Source organism: Aspergillus novofumigatus, assembly GCF_002847465.1.
Source record: "Aspergillus novofumigatus IBT 16806 chromosome Unknown P174scaffold_11, whole genome shotgun sequence".
NCBI classification, from domain to species: domain Eukaryota; kingdom Fungi; phylum Ascomycota; class Eurotiomycetes; order Eurotiales; family Aspergillaceae; genus Aspergillus; species Aspergillus novofumigatus.
In genome coordinates, this window is record NW_020194284.1 from 122,959 (window position 1) to 137,470 (window position 14,512).

Genomic DNA, 14,512 nt, shown 5'->3' on the forward strand with positions numbered 1-14,512 from the left:
GGCAACGCCCCGCTCTATAAGCCCGCACCAGGAGAGATCCTTATTAGAAACCATGCCTTGGCAGTGGTGGGTAGTGACTTGCCTTCCTATGGGTAACGGTGTTTATAGCCAATGAGTAATGTTTTTGACAAGAACCCCGTGGATTGGAAGATCCAGTACGTCGCATTTGCCCAGTCTCTTTCATAAACCACACTGACGCGGCTGTAGGGAGTCAGGTCGCTATCTGCACTCATATCCTTTCATTTTTGGTAGAGATACAGCAGGCGTAGTGGAGGAATTTTGGTGAAGGCATCACCCAATTCAAGAAGGGCCAGCGTGTGATTGCATATGCAACCCTCTGGACTGCCAAATACAACCAGCCTTCCTCTAACTAACTAATCTACCAGGCATCTACATAGCATAAAATCGGACAACCCTACTCACACAGCATATTAGTATTTTCTTTAGGTTTCCAGCGCCTTGCGGCTCCTATCCCTCTGCATCTAAGCTTCAAACATGGAGCAGTCCTACCACTAGCTATATCCACCAGTGCTGCAGTCTTTATTTATCAGAGCATCTCAATCCCCCCTACCATCACCTATGATTGAGCCAAGGGGAAGGATGCTGCTCATCTAGAGTGGTGCTTCCTCAGTAGGTGCAACAGCCATCTAACTCGCTGTTACCTCAGGCTTGCACATTGTTACCACAGCATCTCCCACTAACTATGGGTTCTTTAGGTTTCTAGGAGCAAGTAATATATTTAACTACCACTCACCAACCCGCACAAGAGATCTAATGGCGAAACTTAAGCACCTGGAATTATGTGCATATATAATGCTATTAGTAAAGAGGCAAGCTTCAGCCCACTTACTACTATTACTGAGCAGCTTCAGAGGCGTATTCCAGCAGTCAGTATGCACCCTTGTGATACACCTACCACCATTATTCACCCCAAAATATGGTGTGTAATTTTCCCTGCCTCATCCTTAAAATATCCAGTGTAACATTTTTCCTCAGTATCCTCATAGTATCGCGTGCCCCCCATATGAGAAGATTAGGGAGGCTATTTAGGCCATCTTTATACTAAATGCACTTGCCACTGGGCAGCTAAAGGCAAAGCCTGATCCAGAGGTTGTTGGCTACAAACTAGAGAATGTCTAACATGGGCTCAAGGTACAGAAAGCTGGTGTATCAGCCAAAGGGTTATCATAATGCTGTGGGCTAGTTCATGCTAATAATTCTCTAATAATACTATGGTGTCACTGGTGTGGATTGCTGGATGATTAACATGCCTTTTTTCAGTTACCTCTTTCTTTCTATAACCATCTGTGTCATGCATGGTCTAACAGGGTGAGAAGATATCACTGGAGGTAGTTAGGGAAATACATGAGGGCTGTCATACCTCCCTCCAGATTAATAATTTCTGGTCTTATCTAATAATTAAATCACTTTCTGTCTGGCTCCATGGTTGCTTCCACAGGACCCACCCAGCATTAGTAGATTGCATTAGCATGCCATGGGGTTTATATAGCTGAACTTCTGGACCATTTCCCATGGAACTCACAGACACCATTACAGATACACACTTTCTGTGCGGAACTGCAAACTCATATTCACATATCTAAACAACTTAGCCCAATCTCCAGGGCTGAGAGGGATCCAAATCACCAGATGCTATCTATGGGCATAAGAATAGTTACTAAACAGGCACTGCATGATGCACAGCACCGCATGCAATAAACTACAAAGGATATATTTAGATATTGCTGCATTGGATATATTATGTGATTATAAAAGAAACCTGTCTTCTCATGATCAGCAGTATCCTGCATCTATCTTCACCGCTGACTTCAGCCATTCTAGTCAGGTACCAGGCTGGTTTCTTCCACTGATAGTAAATATGGGCGAAGAAACCTTCATGTATATTTAAGACCAACATATGCATGCATGCAGGTGAGACTAAGTAGGTGCCCTACGCCCACACTACTTAAGGACGCGCCAGCAAAGCTCCCTCTAAGCAGTTAGACAGAGAGAACATCCAGTGTAACACACCACTTCTAAGTGAGGGTCTACTTATCTTTTGTTCTGATTGAAATGGGCGAACTCATGACTACCACGCCCGCGGGAAAGAAGGTCTTAGTGGTCTTCGGAGCCACTGGCCAGCAAGGAGGCTCATTAATTCGCTATGTTTTGAAGGACTCCTTGCTTTCTGCTCCGTACCATATTCGCCCAGTCACTCGCAATCCATCTCATCGGCCAGCCAGCAACCTCAAGACAGATGGAGTTGAGGTCTTCCAAGCCGACGCTGATGATCCAGCATCCCTTAGGAGAGTGATGCGCGGCGCCAGTATGACCTTTGCAATGACATTGCTTGTTTTCTCAGCCGGGGATGCGAGAGACCGCAAAATCACCCAGGGAAAGCTATCGCGGATGCCGCCGTTGTTGAAGGATTGGATCCAATAATTTTCAGCACTCTTCCACATGTCACTAAGATCTCAGGCGGAAGATACCAGAAAGTTGACCACTTCGATGCCAGAGCCGAGGTGGAAGATTACGGGGATTACCAATCCGGAGCATCTTCTACTGCCCTGTCTGGTTCATGCAAAACTTTAATCAACATATAGCTCCTAGGGAAATGGCTGACGGGACGTTGGATATTATTAACATCGTCTCCGCAGAGACCAAACTGCCTTTAATTGACTCCTACGGGCACAGTGGGAAGTTTATTGCGCCGGTACTGGCAGAGCCAGAGAAAAATACTGGACAGACGTTATCAGCCGCCGAACATTTCTACTCCTACCAAAACATAGCGAAGGAGATGAGCAAGAAATGGGGTAAAAGTATCGACTATCGCTTGGTATTGATGAAAGCGTTTGCGAGCAAGGTGGGCCGTGTCTTTGGACAAAGGTTGATCGAGATGATGTTGTACTTTGAAGAATATGGACACTACGGACCACAAGGCGAGGAAATGATTGTCCAAACGGCGCAAACTGCCTCGGACAACTTGACGAATTTGGAAGAATACTTGGGCAGAAATCCGCTTTAGGAGCTATAGATATAGCCCAGGCCGTGGCTGGTAGGGTAAACTGCTCTTGGCAATATGACAAAAGCACTGGCTATGGTCCCACGACAGCAGAGCATCGGCGATTCACAGATAGACAGTCAGACCCACAAGTTAGTGGTATTAAATAGTATTTTTGTTGTCCTCACTGTCATAGGAGGGCGACGTGCACAAGTTGGTCTCGTCGAATGCGCACCTAAGGAAAACGTAGCTTCAATGGCATGCAAGTGGTCCCAGATAATGAGGAACAGGCAACTGGTTCAGGTTATGTATAACCCTAACCAGCTGTATCCAGCAAGGCACCCAGTCTTTGCGGAGTAAAAGAGTCATTTACTTACCGGGATTAAGTTCGGTAGATGTTTGCAGCTTCGTACTGCTTTTCAGATTCTTGTAGGTGCGCGGGTATTGTTCTTCCATTTTAGAATGAGTATGGCCGGTTTACAGCGTTGAGGGCTGACGTTAAGAGACCTCTCTAAAACAGGAGTGTCACTTTGGTCGCCCGTTATTTCATATCATGCATGATATTCCAAACAGGTCAATTGTGCATTCGGCAAATCTATGGTTGGAATATAGCTGGTAACAGACTTCGCGATCAACAGGCTGTAGAGATGTCGGCAGGTCTTGCGGCGGCCGAGACTTTGCCACTGGATTTTGACCCGCATTTAACATCAAACATTACGGAAACTATATAATTTACCATTTAAATATCATCTTACAAGCATCCTCTGCTTCATATACATTATGCGAAGTGTCCAGCCCTTGTGCGCCTAAGAATGCCTAAGATAGGGATTAATGTTTAAAGAAATACTAATCTAGCCATCACATCACTCCACTGAGCAAATCACGATCCTAAAGCTCGGTAGTACCACGATATCCTTAAGCAATTTCTATTATTAAGGGAAATAAAATCCACAGCAATTCAATTGCCCAGGGGTTCGACAGAGAGGAAGCTCATGATACGGCAAACTTCGATTTTGCTCTGAGCTTAGCACCATACTTGTAGAGTAGGAAGATACCAATAATCCCCAGAGTGCTGAGCCCACCTAACAGGCTTATGCCGCGAGCTATGCCTAGGTCCCTAAACATGGGCCTTGCGTAGAGGATTGAGCCACATGCCATGGCCGACCGGAAGAAGTCATTAGCCGCGAACAGGGACGCTGCATACATCGGATACGACATAGGAACGTAAACGAAGACACACTGGAGCACGACAAACGCGGACCCACTGTATATAGTGATGCCGATAGTGGGGACGATCCAGTGGATGCTTCCGTTGGCAGTCCAACCGAAGAGGAAAAGGCCAATTGGTGGTCCAAAGCAACCGATAAGTGCCGGCACAAGTCGACTTTCCTGTGACTTCGATATGCCCTTTTGAAGGTGGGGTAACAGGTACAGATGAAGGTAGGCGAAATATAAGAGGACTCCCAACATGCACGCAATAAGGATGCACAGGAACACAAGCCCAATCGTGCCGAGTGTGAATCCGTACATAGGGTATACTAAAGGGAACACCTCGAAGAACTGCAGACAGGTTAGTTGGTTTCCAGAATTCCCGTTTGAATAGAACTTACAGAATAATAGATTCCATAAACGATTGCCGTGTACAACTGGACGAAAAGGACCGCGGGGTCCTTGACCGTTATCTCCAACGGCTTGATTATAGCTTCCAGTACGATATCTGCTGGTTGTAATTGGCGTTGGTTGATCTCAGAGCGGGCCATGAGACGTTGAGAGCCCATTATCTTTCGAAGGCGCCGAGCACGTTGATAAAGCAACGTTGGGGTTGACGTCTCGGGGAGTAACAGGAACATTACCGCGAATACTGGTCCAGCCCCCATAATATCTCCCACAGTGACCAACGCCAACCCATTTTGGAGACCGCAAACCCGGAGATCAGTGGGCCAAGAGCAGGGCCGCAATACGCGGCTGTCACCCACACACTGAGAGCGAACGGGAGATATAGAGGTGAGTATAGATCCTGCATTGTGGCGCCGCCAGTTGCAAGGCAAGGGCTGCCGAAAAACCCCTGTAGGAAGCGAAGAACCAGGAGCCCGGCGAGGTTGTTCACCAGGGGAAGAGGAATCGAGATAACCACAGACAAAAGCACTGTGATACAATAGACAGGCGATCGGCCAATGGAGGGTATCTCGGAGAGGGGAGAAAAGAACAGAGGCCCAACTCCGTAACCAAGGACGTAGAGGGACAGGCCTAGCGATGATACCGTGATGGACACTCCGAAAACAGATATTACATCCTCCTCAGAAGAGGTGTAGATCGCTGAACCGGCGTACACGATAAATGTATAGACGAAGATAATGAATGAGACCAACGCCTTCCTGCTTCCCGACCAACTCTGAGGGTTTGCTGGGTCGTCCTTGGTATACCAGTCCACAACGACCAAATCGCCGTCAGATTCACCGGAAGTCATATGCAGCTCGTCCTGCGCGCGCATTCCAGGAGGAACTGAGCGCTCCAGGTCACTGGAACTTGCATGATATGTATCGCTGCCTGTTGAATCGGACTGTAATGCAATGCTTTGGCCGTGCAGGCGTGGTTCGATGCCCTTCCCACATGCCAAGGCCAATGCGTACGAATCAGGAAGGGCAAAATCGTGCCTTTCCTCGGGATATTTTAACACCCGCTTTCCTGTCATCCAGCGAAGTAGCTGACCGGCAGGAGCATCCCGCAAGAGGTCCGACATCCATAAGGGTATCCTGCAGGCCGATTCAGTCGTGGACAAGTAAGGTGTGCAAAGGGAAAATCGGATTTCGTATTTGTCAATCGTAATGGAAATAGACACTGCATTCGTTTGAGTCCGTATCATGGACTTCCGCAAGGCAAATATATATGTAGGATGAGCGGCGAATATTGTCAATAGACTGATGGGCCGATATGGATATTTTTAATCGGCGAGGATGGCTCTGCCGGATTCTAGCAGATTTTTTCATCGCTATTGCCGGTTCCTGAGCGTAGACAGCACATGTGGCCGGAAATAGGATATCGGATTTAAGTGGCCCACTTGTTAAGGGGTTGATGGACTCTGGTTGCCACGTCCTTGGGACCTCAACTTGCCGGCTAATAACCAGCGAGTGGCCTGGCTAGTGAGCAGTGTGTGGAACTTCAGCTTGCCGAACTGTATCTGTATGTTGCTCCATTACAAATCCTCCGGCAGTAGGAAAAAGTCCTGGGACGAGAAAACTTAAACGACAGGGGTCAGACCGGGCCCTCAGATATGTCATAGACTCGCCGGACTGTCCATAAAGAAGTTTGCGGAAGATTTAGAGTTTTAAAGTTCAACTATGGAGGACGCTAATGCAACCTAATGACATACCCCACCCACTTTTCACACATCATTGGCCCCACATGGAAAGTGACAAAGATAAAGTTTATACCACAAGTCAAATCTCCGATGCTGATTCGGTCCACTTCAAGTTGGGCATTCGTGCTTCATACGACTTAATCCATTAGGTAATGAGCTTCGAGAATAGTAGCGGCCCCCTGAATACGAAGCGATACGAAGGTTGCGAGGACGTCTGTCATCGAACTACCTTCGGTGCTACTTGTATATATCCCAGGATGTTGGAACTATACCATATGTGGTGTGTAATAGTGTTTCTGGCGCCTTGGCCGCCGATGTTGGTTACTCGCAGAGACATGCGTATAAAACTCCAGCTTACCGTAGATTATGACTGGTTGTCTGAATAATTCCCTTAGTTAGGGATCCGATTGTTAACTGTACTCCCGACATGTTCTTCCCGTATCTTTTGGATGCTGGGTCGAAGCTTAATGTGCGATATGTGTCGGGCCCCTGCGTGGCCGACACTCAATGGCTCACCAGTCCCTATCAGCGCCCTTCCCAAAACAGAACAAACGTAGAAAAGAGAGTACAATATCGTATATGTCTAAAGAAAAGGACGGTCGGTGATGTTTACAGTTGATTTTTGGGATCTGTGAAGAGATAGTAATGTTTACTGAGACGGACACGCAAATATGGAGTTACGGACTGCCTATACTCCGGAACAAAATAGCTAAGTCCGATTTCTCCGAATCCTAAGTCCCGTTCATTATTAATCCGTAAGCGGACGCAACCGGCCGAGAAGTAATGCGTCTGCGGATATTCGCCTCCAATTTCGTATAACAGGAGTCACAAACCCATCTTGGCGGTAGCGTCAGAAGCGTCGAATGCAGTTGCCGTGCTCATCAAGGTTTCATCAAAGGACTGAAAAGCGTTCCTACGCTGTCTGCTTGATAGGGACTGGGGAAGAATGCCAACTACAATGGGCATCGCGGTCTTGACAGGCAAATACACCCAGAGTGTGGCGAAGGCCCTACTCGCCTACAACGACGTTACTATTCGCGGATATTGCCGAGGCCCGCAGAAACTTCCGAAGTCCATCATATCAGAGTCAATTATTGACATGATCAGAGATGAATACGATGACTGAGACGCCGCACGACGATTCGTGCGCGGCTCTGACGTGGTTATATGTTGCTATTTCGGTGATGCAGAGCTCATGACCGAGGGACAGAAGGTCCTGATTGGCGCATACGAAGACGAAGGAGTTCCTACATACGTGGCCAGTGACATTGCTGTCGATTACACTAAGATCCCGGCTTGAGCCCTATTTCCGAAAGAATCGGCTCGTGCTATCAAGGAATACTTGCAAACGAAGCGAGTGAACGGTGTACATATCCTGACGGGGCCCTGATGGAAACGTTCTGGAGTGGATACTTTGGTCTTTGGAAGCCCGATGACATGTCAATTAGGTTCCGGGGACGTGGCCATGAGAAGTGGGAGCTCACGACGTATGGTACAGCGGCGGTCTCCCTTGACGAAAGCGCTATCGGGGTTTTGCGCTGTGAGTTCACCTTTCCGCAAAGGTTAATAAATGACATGAGTTGGGTTGACAAGAATAGTTGTGGGGGACCGGAAAAGCGTTTTGGAAATCTTCGAAGGCGCATATGACGTCCATTTACATGTCCAACGACAGGGGTCAGTTGAGGATCTTTACAAGTCAGTCCACGATGCATTCTATGAGAAGGCAACAGACCTCGCAGCTTGGGCTCCAAGGTAAGTCCTTGATTGACATGGATTCTGTTTCACCGATGCCTTACCAACTCGGGCGGGCGCTTTGAGTTTTGGTGTATATGCGGGATTGCATACCTGGGAACCAATTTGGACAATGGCCGATACCCTCATATCCAGCCGGTGGCTCTTAAAACGTTTTTGCGGAGCCACAGTGTCGAAGATCTTCACAGAGCAGATCAAACTTTGGGTTTTTGATTCAAGCAGGGCGTGGCGAGATTTATTCACCTTTAATACGTACTGAAGGGAAGTGTTCCGGGGGCGTCAATTACTGAGAGCACCACTGTTATAGAAATTAGGAGGCAGGGCTCGTCGAGGCAGGACTTGACACTGTAGACGATAGAATGATGTTTCTTCTGCCCATAATGCAAATATTCCACTCCGTAAATTCTCAACCCGTTACGCAGTCTCCGCTGGCCAGAAGTTTGAACCGAAAATCATTGTGTAGAACGCTTCTTAAAGTCCAATGACAGGGAAGGTAACTACTTTAGCTACAGTAGATAGTCATGGTTGGAGGATAGAAGGCGTTCTTCATTACGACTAAATCGACGTACTAAGAACATCGCTGTTCTTGTCCAGGACATTGAAATATCGCTCGAACAATAAGGCACTCCACTCACACCGTGTACCACTGGTAGGAACATCTTCAGCACCAGTGAGTAGCTGTTGGGGAATTCCGAGAGAAGTATCGCCAGTGGGAGCAGTGTTGGTAAGATGGGAATCCGAAGGCTGGTAATTTCTTTCACATCTGAAGTCTTCTGGTTTACCATTGGTTGTCGAAGACGTATGGTTGAGTCGTCGCATGTACGCTGGCTGGTCTGGACAGGAAAGATTATTAGGAGCGTCCGTGAAACCAGGATTTTGACCTGGACCGCATAGGTGTGACTGCCGCGAGACCATATGGTCTCTCTTGCGTCCAGATTGCGCCTCTAGCCACAGGGCTTCAATTTGTTTCCAGCGACGGTCTCGGTACACATCAGGATCTTCTCTCCAATGATGATAAACGTCTTCAGCTGTTTTCCATGCCGATTCAGCTCCCCCTGCACATCCATTGAAGCATAGATAGATGAGGAGATACGCCAGTGCATCCCATTCGACGTATGTTTGAAATAACCAGAGCCACTTGGCCCCTTTCTCGTACCGGCGAAGGGAATATGCATGGCCAAGGATGTCAACGCACTCCTTCCAATAATTTGGCACGAATGGCCGCACTGTGTTGTGTTCGGTTAGAGGCGGCCTGCGTAAGTACAGCCTAATCTTGGCCAAGACCAAGCGTGTCGATTCTGCAACAACAAAATCAAACGGAATGTTCTCGTCACAGCATGACAAGTAACGAAGTTCTAACCCTTCCTTGAGTTGGTCTAGCTCCTTGAGCCTTCGCTGGCAATCCAGGGTTTCACAGTCAGCGGCCGTTCTAAGTTGTTTACTAAACAGGGAGCGAAGTGCAAATTCGGTCACTGTGAACCTGATCAAACTGAAGGACATTTCAGTCTTCCCGGACTGGCACACCGCGGTATTACCCATATGCGGGTCCAGGCATATATCGTTGGTGTTGGATGGCATCTTTGTGTTGAAGCTCAGCAAGCTGGTACGCGGCTCCGTGGAGGAGTCTTCAGCTATGCGAACATCAAGTGTAACGATATGCCACCAAAGGCGGCGGCGCATCTCCACATCAAACGGAGGTAGATTAACATCAGCTCCATCGCGATGCAACCCAATTGCGTACGCTATATCAATGACCGGGCCAATAAAAACACTCACATCAGGTCCTCGTTCGTCCCTCCTCCCAGTTGTCTATTGAGGTCAGGTCTAAGCCTAGTGCATTAACTGGATACGACTCACCAAATACAGGACAAACGCTTGCAAGAGTGTCAAATCCTGAGAGCGCAGGATGTTGGCTTCGGCAAAGGCCTTTTCCAGCTGATTCCGATACCTAGGCAAGTCAGTCAAGTTACAAGCTGAGGTGGGACAGACACACCTCTCCAGCAAGGATGTCTTGTGAGCCCCGAAGACGTTATGACAAGACCTTGCTGGCACAATCACGATGGCCGAATAATATATCGCGAATAACAGGCATCGTCTCGATACGTCCAGGGTCCCCTCGTTGGCCATAGAATCCACGACATATCTCTGGACGGTAGGCGTGTGGAAAATCTTCAGGAGGGGATCAACGAACTCAAGGTAAGTCTGCCACAGTCGTATGGTCAGAGTAGGCTCATGTCTGGTGCTGTTCAACGGTCGATCATCAGCTTCGCGCAGAACCTGTAGAACTGATCGAAATTGTGGCTGACGAGGCCGGGATGTTAATTCCGAAGGACTATCATGGTGTCCCTTGGAGGAATATAAAATTAGAGACTGCACATCTAGATATCCTTCATGGTTTTCCATACGTACCAAAACACCGTGATCGATCTGGAGAGTATCACTGTCTGATAGATTGGACGGTGTCTGAAGCAGATCGCGAGTTGTAGAAACAACCTGTTCAAGCGCTAATAACCTCCGCTCTAGGTGATCTATCTGGTTCTGAAGATCTCTGTTTCCCTGGGCAGCTGGGCGTCTGCCGGTTTCAGGTGGCGGGTATGCGCAGCGAATTTTGGTGTGAATGCAATAACTGCATGGGAACGATCTGTCACACCTGATCTTGCGTCGACGGCACTCCAGACAAGAGCGACCTGAATTAATGGTCCGCGGGGTCATGAGGGACTTGTTAGAAGTGTCTGAGGTTCAAATCTTTGAATCAATAAGACTGGTATTCATGAGATATGAGGCGTACGGAGGGCGGAGGGCAGAGGGCGGAGGTGGATGGCGACATAGGATGCACCGGGCTTCAGCCGTGTCATCCGATTGGACGCAGCGGAGAAGCGGAGGCAACGTCCGCTTTGATTTCAAATGCGATGGGACATTCCGCAAGACTATATATATATCTGTGTCCGGTCCCCCTACTGCAAGAGGGTATCAAACATTTCGTCTCTCGTCTCTTAAAGTCTACTCTATATCTTACGAAAATGGCTTATAAGAACGTTGTTCTTGTCGGGGTATGGGTGACTCCAACCCGAACTATTGAGCATACTGATATCTTTCTAGGCCGGCAGCATTGGCAGAATTATCCTTCGCGGCCTTGTAGACTCGTCACAATTCAACATTACCGTTCTTTCCCGCAAGGAAAGCCCGCAGTCTTTCCAGACTCTGTTAACGTTTGGAAGACCGACTATTCGAAGAGTGATCTGGAAGCAGCTTTCAATGGACAGGATGTTGTGATTTCGGCTCTGGGTGCGCTCGGTTTCGCAGAGCAGCGCAAGTTGGTGGACGCAGCTGTCCAGTCAGGTGTCAAGCGATTGCTTCCTTCGGAATTCTCATGCAACAGCCAGGACGAAGCGGTCGTCGAATTATTGCCCTTATTTCAGCAAAAAGCCGATATCATACAATATCTCAAGTCGAAAGAATCTACTGGGCTGACTTGGACCGGTGTGGTTTCGTCTCTCTTGTTTGACTGGGTATGCCGTCGTTTGATTTTTACGATGCAGATATTAATATCCGTTCAACAGGGCCTTGAAAAGGTTTCCTCGGTTACGATAGTACTAGTCGGACAGCTACTATCTGGGATGACGGCAACAAGAAATTCACACTTACCAATCAAGGTTATCTCAGCAAGGCTATCGTGTCGGTGCTTCAGCGCCCAAACGAGACTAAGAATCAAATTCTCTACATTGCGTCGGTTGAGACCAGTCAGAATGAGATTCTGAACGCGCTCGAGAACGTGACAGGATGCAAATGGTCTATCATACAGACAACCACTGAAGAGCAAGTGACTGAGGCTCGTATGAAATTGAGCAAAGGGGATTTCGACGGCGCCTTGACCTTAGTTCGGGCCACCAGCTATGGCAAACTACCTGGTCTCAAGTCCAATTACGCTAAGGACTTCAAGGTTGCAAATGATATTTTGGGATTTGAGTGGGCGGATGTTGAAGACACGGTCAGGACGGTTGTTTCGAAGTAGGCGCCCGCGACACGGGAATGAGGTCGAATGTGTAACCAATTTCTCACATGCTTCTCTTACCGAATCATGCTTGTTGTGGCTCGGTGTGTTCCACTCAGGTATAGCTCCCCAGTATTTGTGTCCGTTCCAAGAGTAGGACCTTTCATTAGACCGAGAAAAAGTAAGAGCTATTAATGGTTTTCAGAATTCAATTTCTCCTATATTAGGCAGCTATCAAACATGCTTATAGAAAATTAAAATTTTATATGAAATATATGGTAATTATAATCATTTTAATCTATATTTAAAATATCAATTCAGTATCTATAGGGCTGAATAGGTGGTGGTTAAAAAATCATTTTTAAACATGGTTGTTGTCAAGGCTCGGTCGCATATATATATATATTACCACTACTTTCATACCAACCTATGACAGAAATACTTATTCCCTTATATCTCACTAACTACTAGATATTTTCAATCAATATTTCATATTTAGATAGACTAGATACTAGGCTATTTAGTGATATTAATATTTCTAGAAAAAGCCTAGAAATTAGTGATTACTTAGCAAAACAGTTTCTTGCGGTTTAACCGCTGACCCCCTGGATCCGACCCTGACCCGCCCCTAACCCGGTGCGGTTTCTCAATCTAGGAACTGAACCAAACTGCTGCGAGTTCGGTGAGGGTCGGATTCGATTTTAGCGGTTCGGTGATGCAACTCTAGGCTTTATCAGATTAGATTAACCAAATCTCACTGTTTTACTTAGTAGTCACTAATAAGTTAGTTAAGATCCTGCTTAGAATCCCTCTATAACTATGCACTTTAAGTGCTGGCTATAGAGATAGTTATAAGGTTAATTAGGGCGCGCCCTAGGACTGGAGGGATAACTTTACATCTGGCCAAGAGTAACTAGTGTGATATAGCTGATCTTAATAGATGCTTAGAGTGTTGCGTTAATGGCAATATAAATAATCTACAGCAGGTCATTGTGACTACTCCCAAACCTCTTTGATCATGACTATATCATTCTTTATATATCTACAGACTATTACTTTGATAAAAATTAAGAGTATAGCGTTTTTGCTCCCTAGTTACCTTTCTTTACCGCTACTTTCCCATGGTTCGGGCCAGAGACTGACAGCTCTCGCTGTCGATCTCTAAATAATTCCTGAGGGGTATCTTCGAGCCCAGTACAGATCCTCTACTATTGTGATGAACCCCTTGCAGTTCGAATTCGGAGTCATTTGCTGATCTCTTTGGAAGTCCCCGCCATGACGGCCCAGCGGATCCGGTTCCCGATGCGGCGTACTTGGACCTTTGCTTCTTTCCCTTCAACAGTCCGTACAGCACGGGAGCATTGGCGACAACAGCGGCTGCGAGTAACTCAATGGACGCCCAAGTCGTCCTGTTTACCTGTGCAGTGGCATTTTTGGCGTTTTGAGGTAACCTAGCGATTGTGATGGCGACGATGAAGAGGCCGACGGCGAAGAGAGCCGCTAGTTGGAATTTTCTGGAGGGATCGCGTTAATGAGGTACATGTGATGATATAGGTTTGGCCAAGCATACTCGACGGCGGACCGTTTAACCATAACCAAAATTGGGATTGGCATGGCGATAAGCATAACGTCGGTGATGACATTGAGGACACCTGATGGAGAAAAACACTGTTAGAAGTATTACATTGGACCGAACTTCGCGCAAACATACCGAGGACAATTAATTGAAGCTGTGCCTGGCAGCATTTGCCTGAATCTGTCAGAAGGTGAAATGGACAAGAAAACGTCCAGAGGAAAAAAATATTAGAGTAGGGCATACCAGGATCTGGTAACACAATCCAGTAATGGTTGAACGGATGGCACTCCGTAAAGGTCACTATTTGTACAGTTACATATGTCGCAGCGAAAAAGCCGATATATGAGATCATCGTGACCTTCTCCCAGCGAAGCTGAGTGTGCAATCTGCGGTAGGTATCAAGTAGAACCAGCTTTTGCAACCAGAGACTAAATGAAATATGAGAAAAGAACCGGTCAATTCAGCGTTCCATTCGACCCTGGGCGTACTAGGAATTATAGAACACTCTATTGGCGAGGACAAACTTGCTCGCAATCTCTCTGCGACGGATCTCCTCCGGGGTGAAATGGTGCGTACGTCTGAACGTCGCCGCCATATTGTTGGTTCCCCAGATGAGGATAACGTGGACCAAGGCGAGGCGTATGAGTGCGCAGAAAATGGCGGCCATTGAGAAATAATCGCCAAGGACGAACTGGGACCTTTTCAACTTTCGCACTAGAAGTCTAAGGACAATCAAGCCGATTGTCACCCAGGTAAACACCCAGAGAATTATGAGGGTGGAATCCATTGCTTTCAAAGGCAGGCTGGGAGAGCTTCCCAAAGAAGAGTAGGGCA

The 14,512-nt window shown here is 47.3% G+C and overlaps 7 protein-coding genes across 7 annotated transcripts; 4 read left to right on the forward strand and 3 right to left on the reverse strand.

Annotated features, from left to right (window-relative positions):
- Nucleotides 1-2,085: 2,085 nt before the first annotated feature.
- Nucleotides 2,086-3,025, forward strand: P174DRAFT_464618 (NmrA family transcriptional regulator; the record flags this gene model as incomplete). Its single annotated transcript, XM_024830421.1, has 3 exons — nt 2,086-2,352; nt 2,376-2,495; nt 2,516-3,025. The coding sequence occupies 3 exons, from the start codon at nt 2,086-2,088 to the stop codon at nt 3,023-3,025; spliced, it is 897 nt and encodes a 298-aa protein (XP_024677470.1).
- Nucleotides 3,026-3,991: 966 nt separating this feature from the next.
- P174DRAFT_464619 (MFS transporter) lies at nt 3,992-5,741 on the reverse strand (the record flags this gene model as incomplete). Its single annotated transcript, XM_024830422.1, has 4 exons — nt 3,992-4,561; nt 4,612-4,862; nt 4,901-5,574; nt 5,632-5,741. 4 exons carry the CDS (start codon nt 5,739-5,741, stop codon nt 3,992-3,994), a joined length of 1,605 nt encoding a protein of 534 aa, XP_024677471.1.
- Nucleotides 5,742-7,285: 1,544 nt separating this feature from the next.
- Nucleotides 7,286-7,726, forward strand: P174DRAFT_446013 (uncharacterized protein). Its single transcript, XM_024828474.1, has one exon. The coding sequence runs from the start codon at nt 7,318-7,320 to the stop codon at nt 7,483-7,485; it is 168 nt and encodes a 55-aa protein (XP_024677472.1). The 5' UTR covers nt 7,286-7,317; the 3' UTR covers nt 7,486-7,726.
- Nucleotides 7,727-7,748: 22 nt separating this feature from the next.
- On the forward strand, nt 7,749-8,115 carry P174DRAFT_425435 (uncharacterized protein; the record flags this gene model as incomplete). Its single annotated transcript, XM_024825285.1, has 2 exons — nt 7,749-7,899; nt 7,958-8,115. 2 exons carry the CDS (start codon nt 7,749-7,751, stop codon nt 8,113-8,115), a joined length of 309 nt encoding a protein of 102 aa, XP_024677473.1.
- A 528-nt stretch (nt 8,116-8,643) lies between these two features.
- Nucleotides 8,644-10,884, reverse strand: P174DRAFT_397199 (transcription factor domain-containing protein). Its single transcript, XM_024823778.1, has 4 exons — nt 10,521-10,884; nt 10,105-10,457; nt 9,969-10,059; nt 8,644-9,920 (listed from the first exon to the last, which is right to left on the reverse strand). Exons 1-4 carry the CDS (start codon nt 10,821-10,823, stop codon nt 8,667-8,669), a joined length of 2,001 nt encoding a protein of 666 aa, XP_024677474.1. The 5' UTR covers nt 10,824-10,884; the 3' UTR covers nt 8,644-8,666.
- A 247-nt stretch (nt 10,885-11,131) lies between these two features.
- Nucleotides 11,132-12,123, forward strand: P174DRAFT_464622 (aromatic alcohol reductase; the record flags this gene model as incomplete). Its single annotated transcript, XM_024830423.1, has 4 exons — nt 11,132-11,161; nt 11,211-11,273; nt 11,294-11,627; nt 11,684-12,123. 4 exons carry the CDS (start codon nt 11,132-11,134, stop codon nt 12,121-12,123), a joined length of 867 nt encoding a protein of 288 aa, XP_024677475.1.
- Nucleotides 12,124-13,213: 1,090 nt separating this feature from the next.
- On the reverse strand, nt 13,214-14,465 carry P174DRAFT_455139 (uncharacterized protein; the record flags this gene model as incomplete). The annotated part of the gene is made up of 5 exons (XM_024829292.1): nt 13,214-13,616; nt 13,673-13,754; nt 13,814-13,852; nt 13,922-14,106; nt 14,167-14,465. The coding sequence occupies 5 exons, from the start codon at nt 14,463-14,465 to the stop codon at nt 13,214-13,216; spliced, it is 1,008 nt and encodes a 335-aa protein (XP_024677476.1).
- Between the last annotated feature and the right edge of the window lie 47 nt (nt 14,466-14,512).

Excerpts from the sequence above, each read along its gene's own strand:
- P174DRAFT_446013 (XM_024828474.1), top strand. The coding sequence starts at position 7,318 with ATGGGCATCGCGGTCTTGACAGGCAAATACACCCAGAGTGTGGCGAAG.
- P174DRAFT_397199 (XM_024823778.1), bottom strand. The coding sequence starts at position 10,823 with ATGACCCCGCGGACCATTAATTCAGGTCGCTCTTGTCTGGAGTGCCGT. Across the intron at positions 10,060-10,104 it reads AAGACATCCTTGCTGGAGAG|GTATCGGAATCAGCTGGAAA; the intron begins GTGTGTCTGTCC and ends TGACTTGCCTAG. Across the intron at positions 9,921-9,968 it reads AAGCGTTTGTCCTGTATTTG|ACAACTGGGAGGAGGGACGA; the intron begins GTGAGTCGTATC and ends TGACCTCAATAG.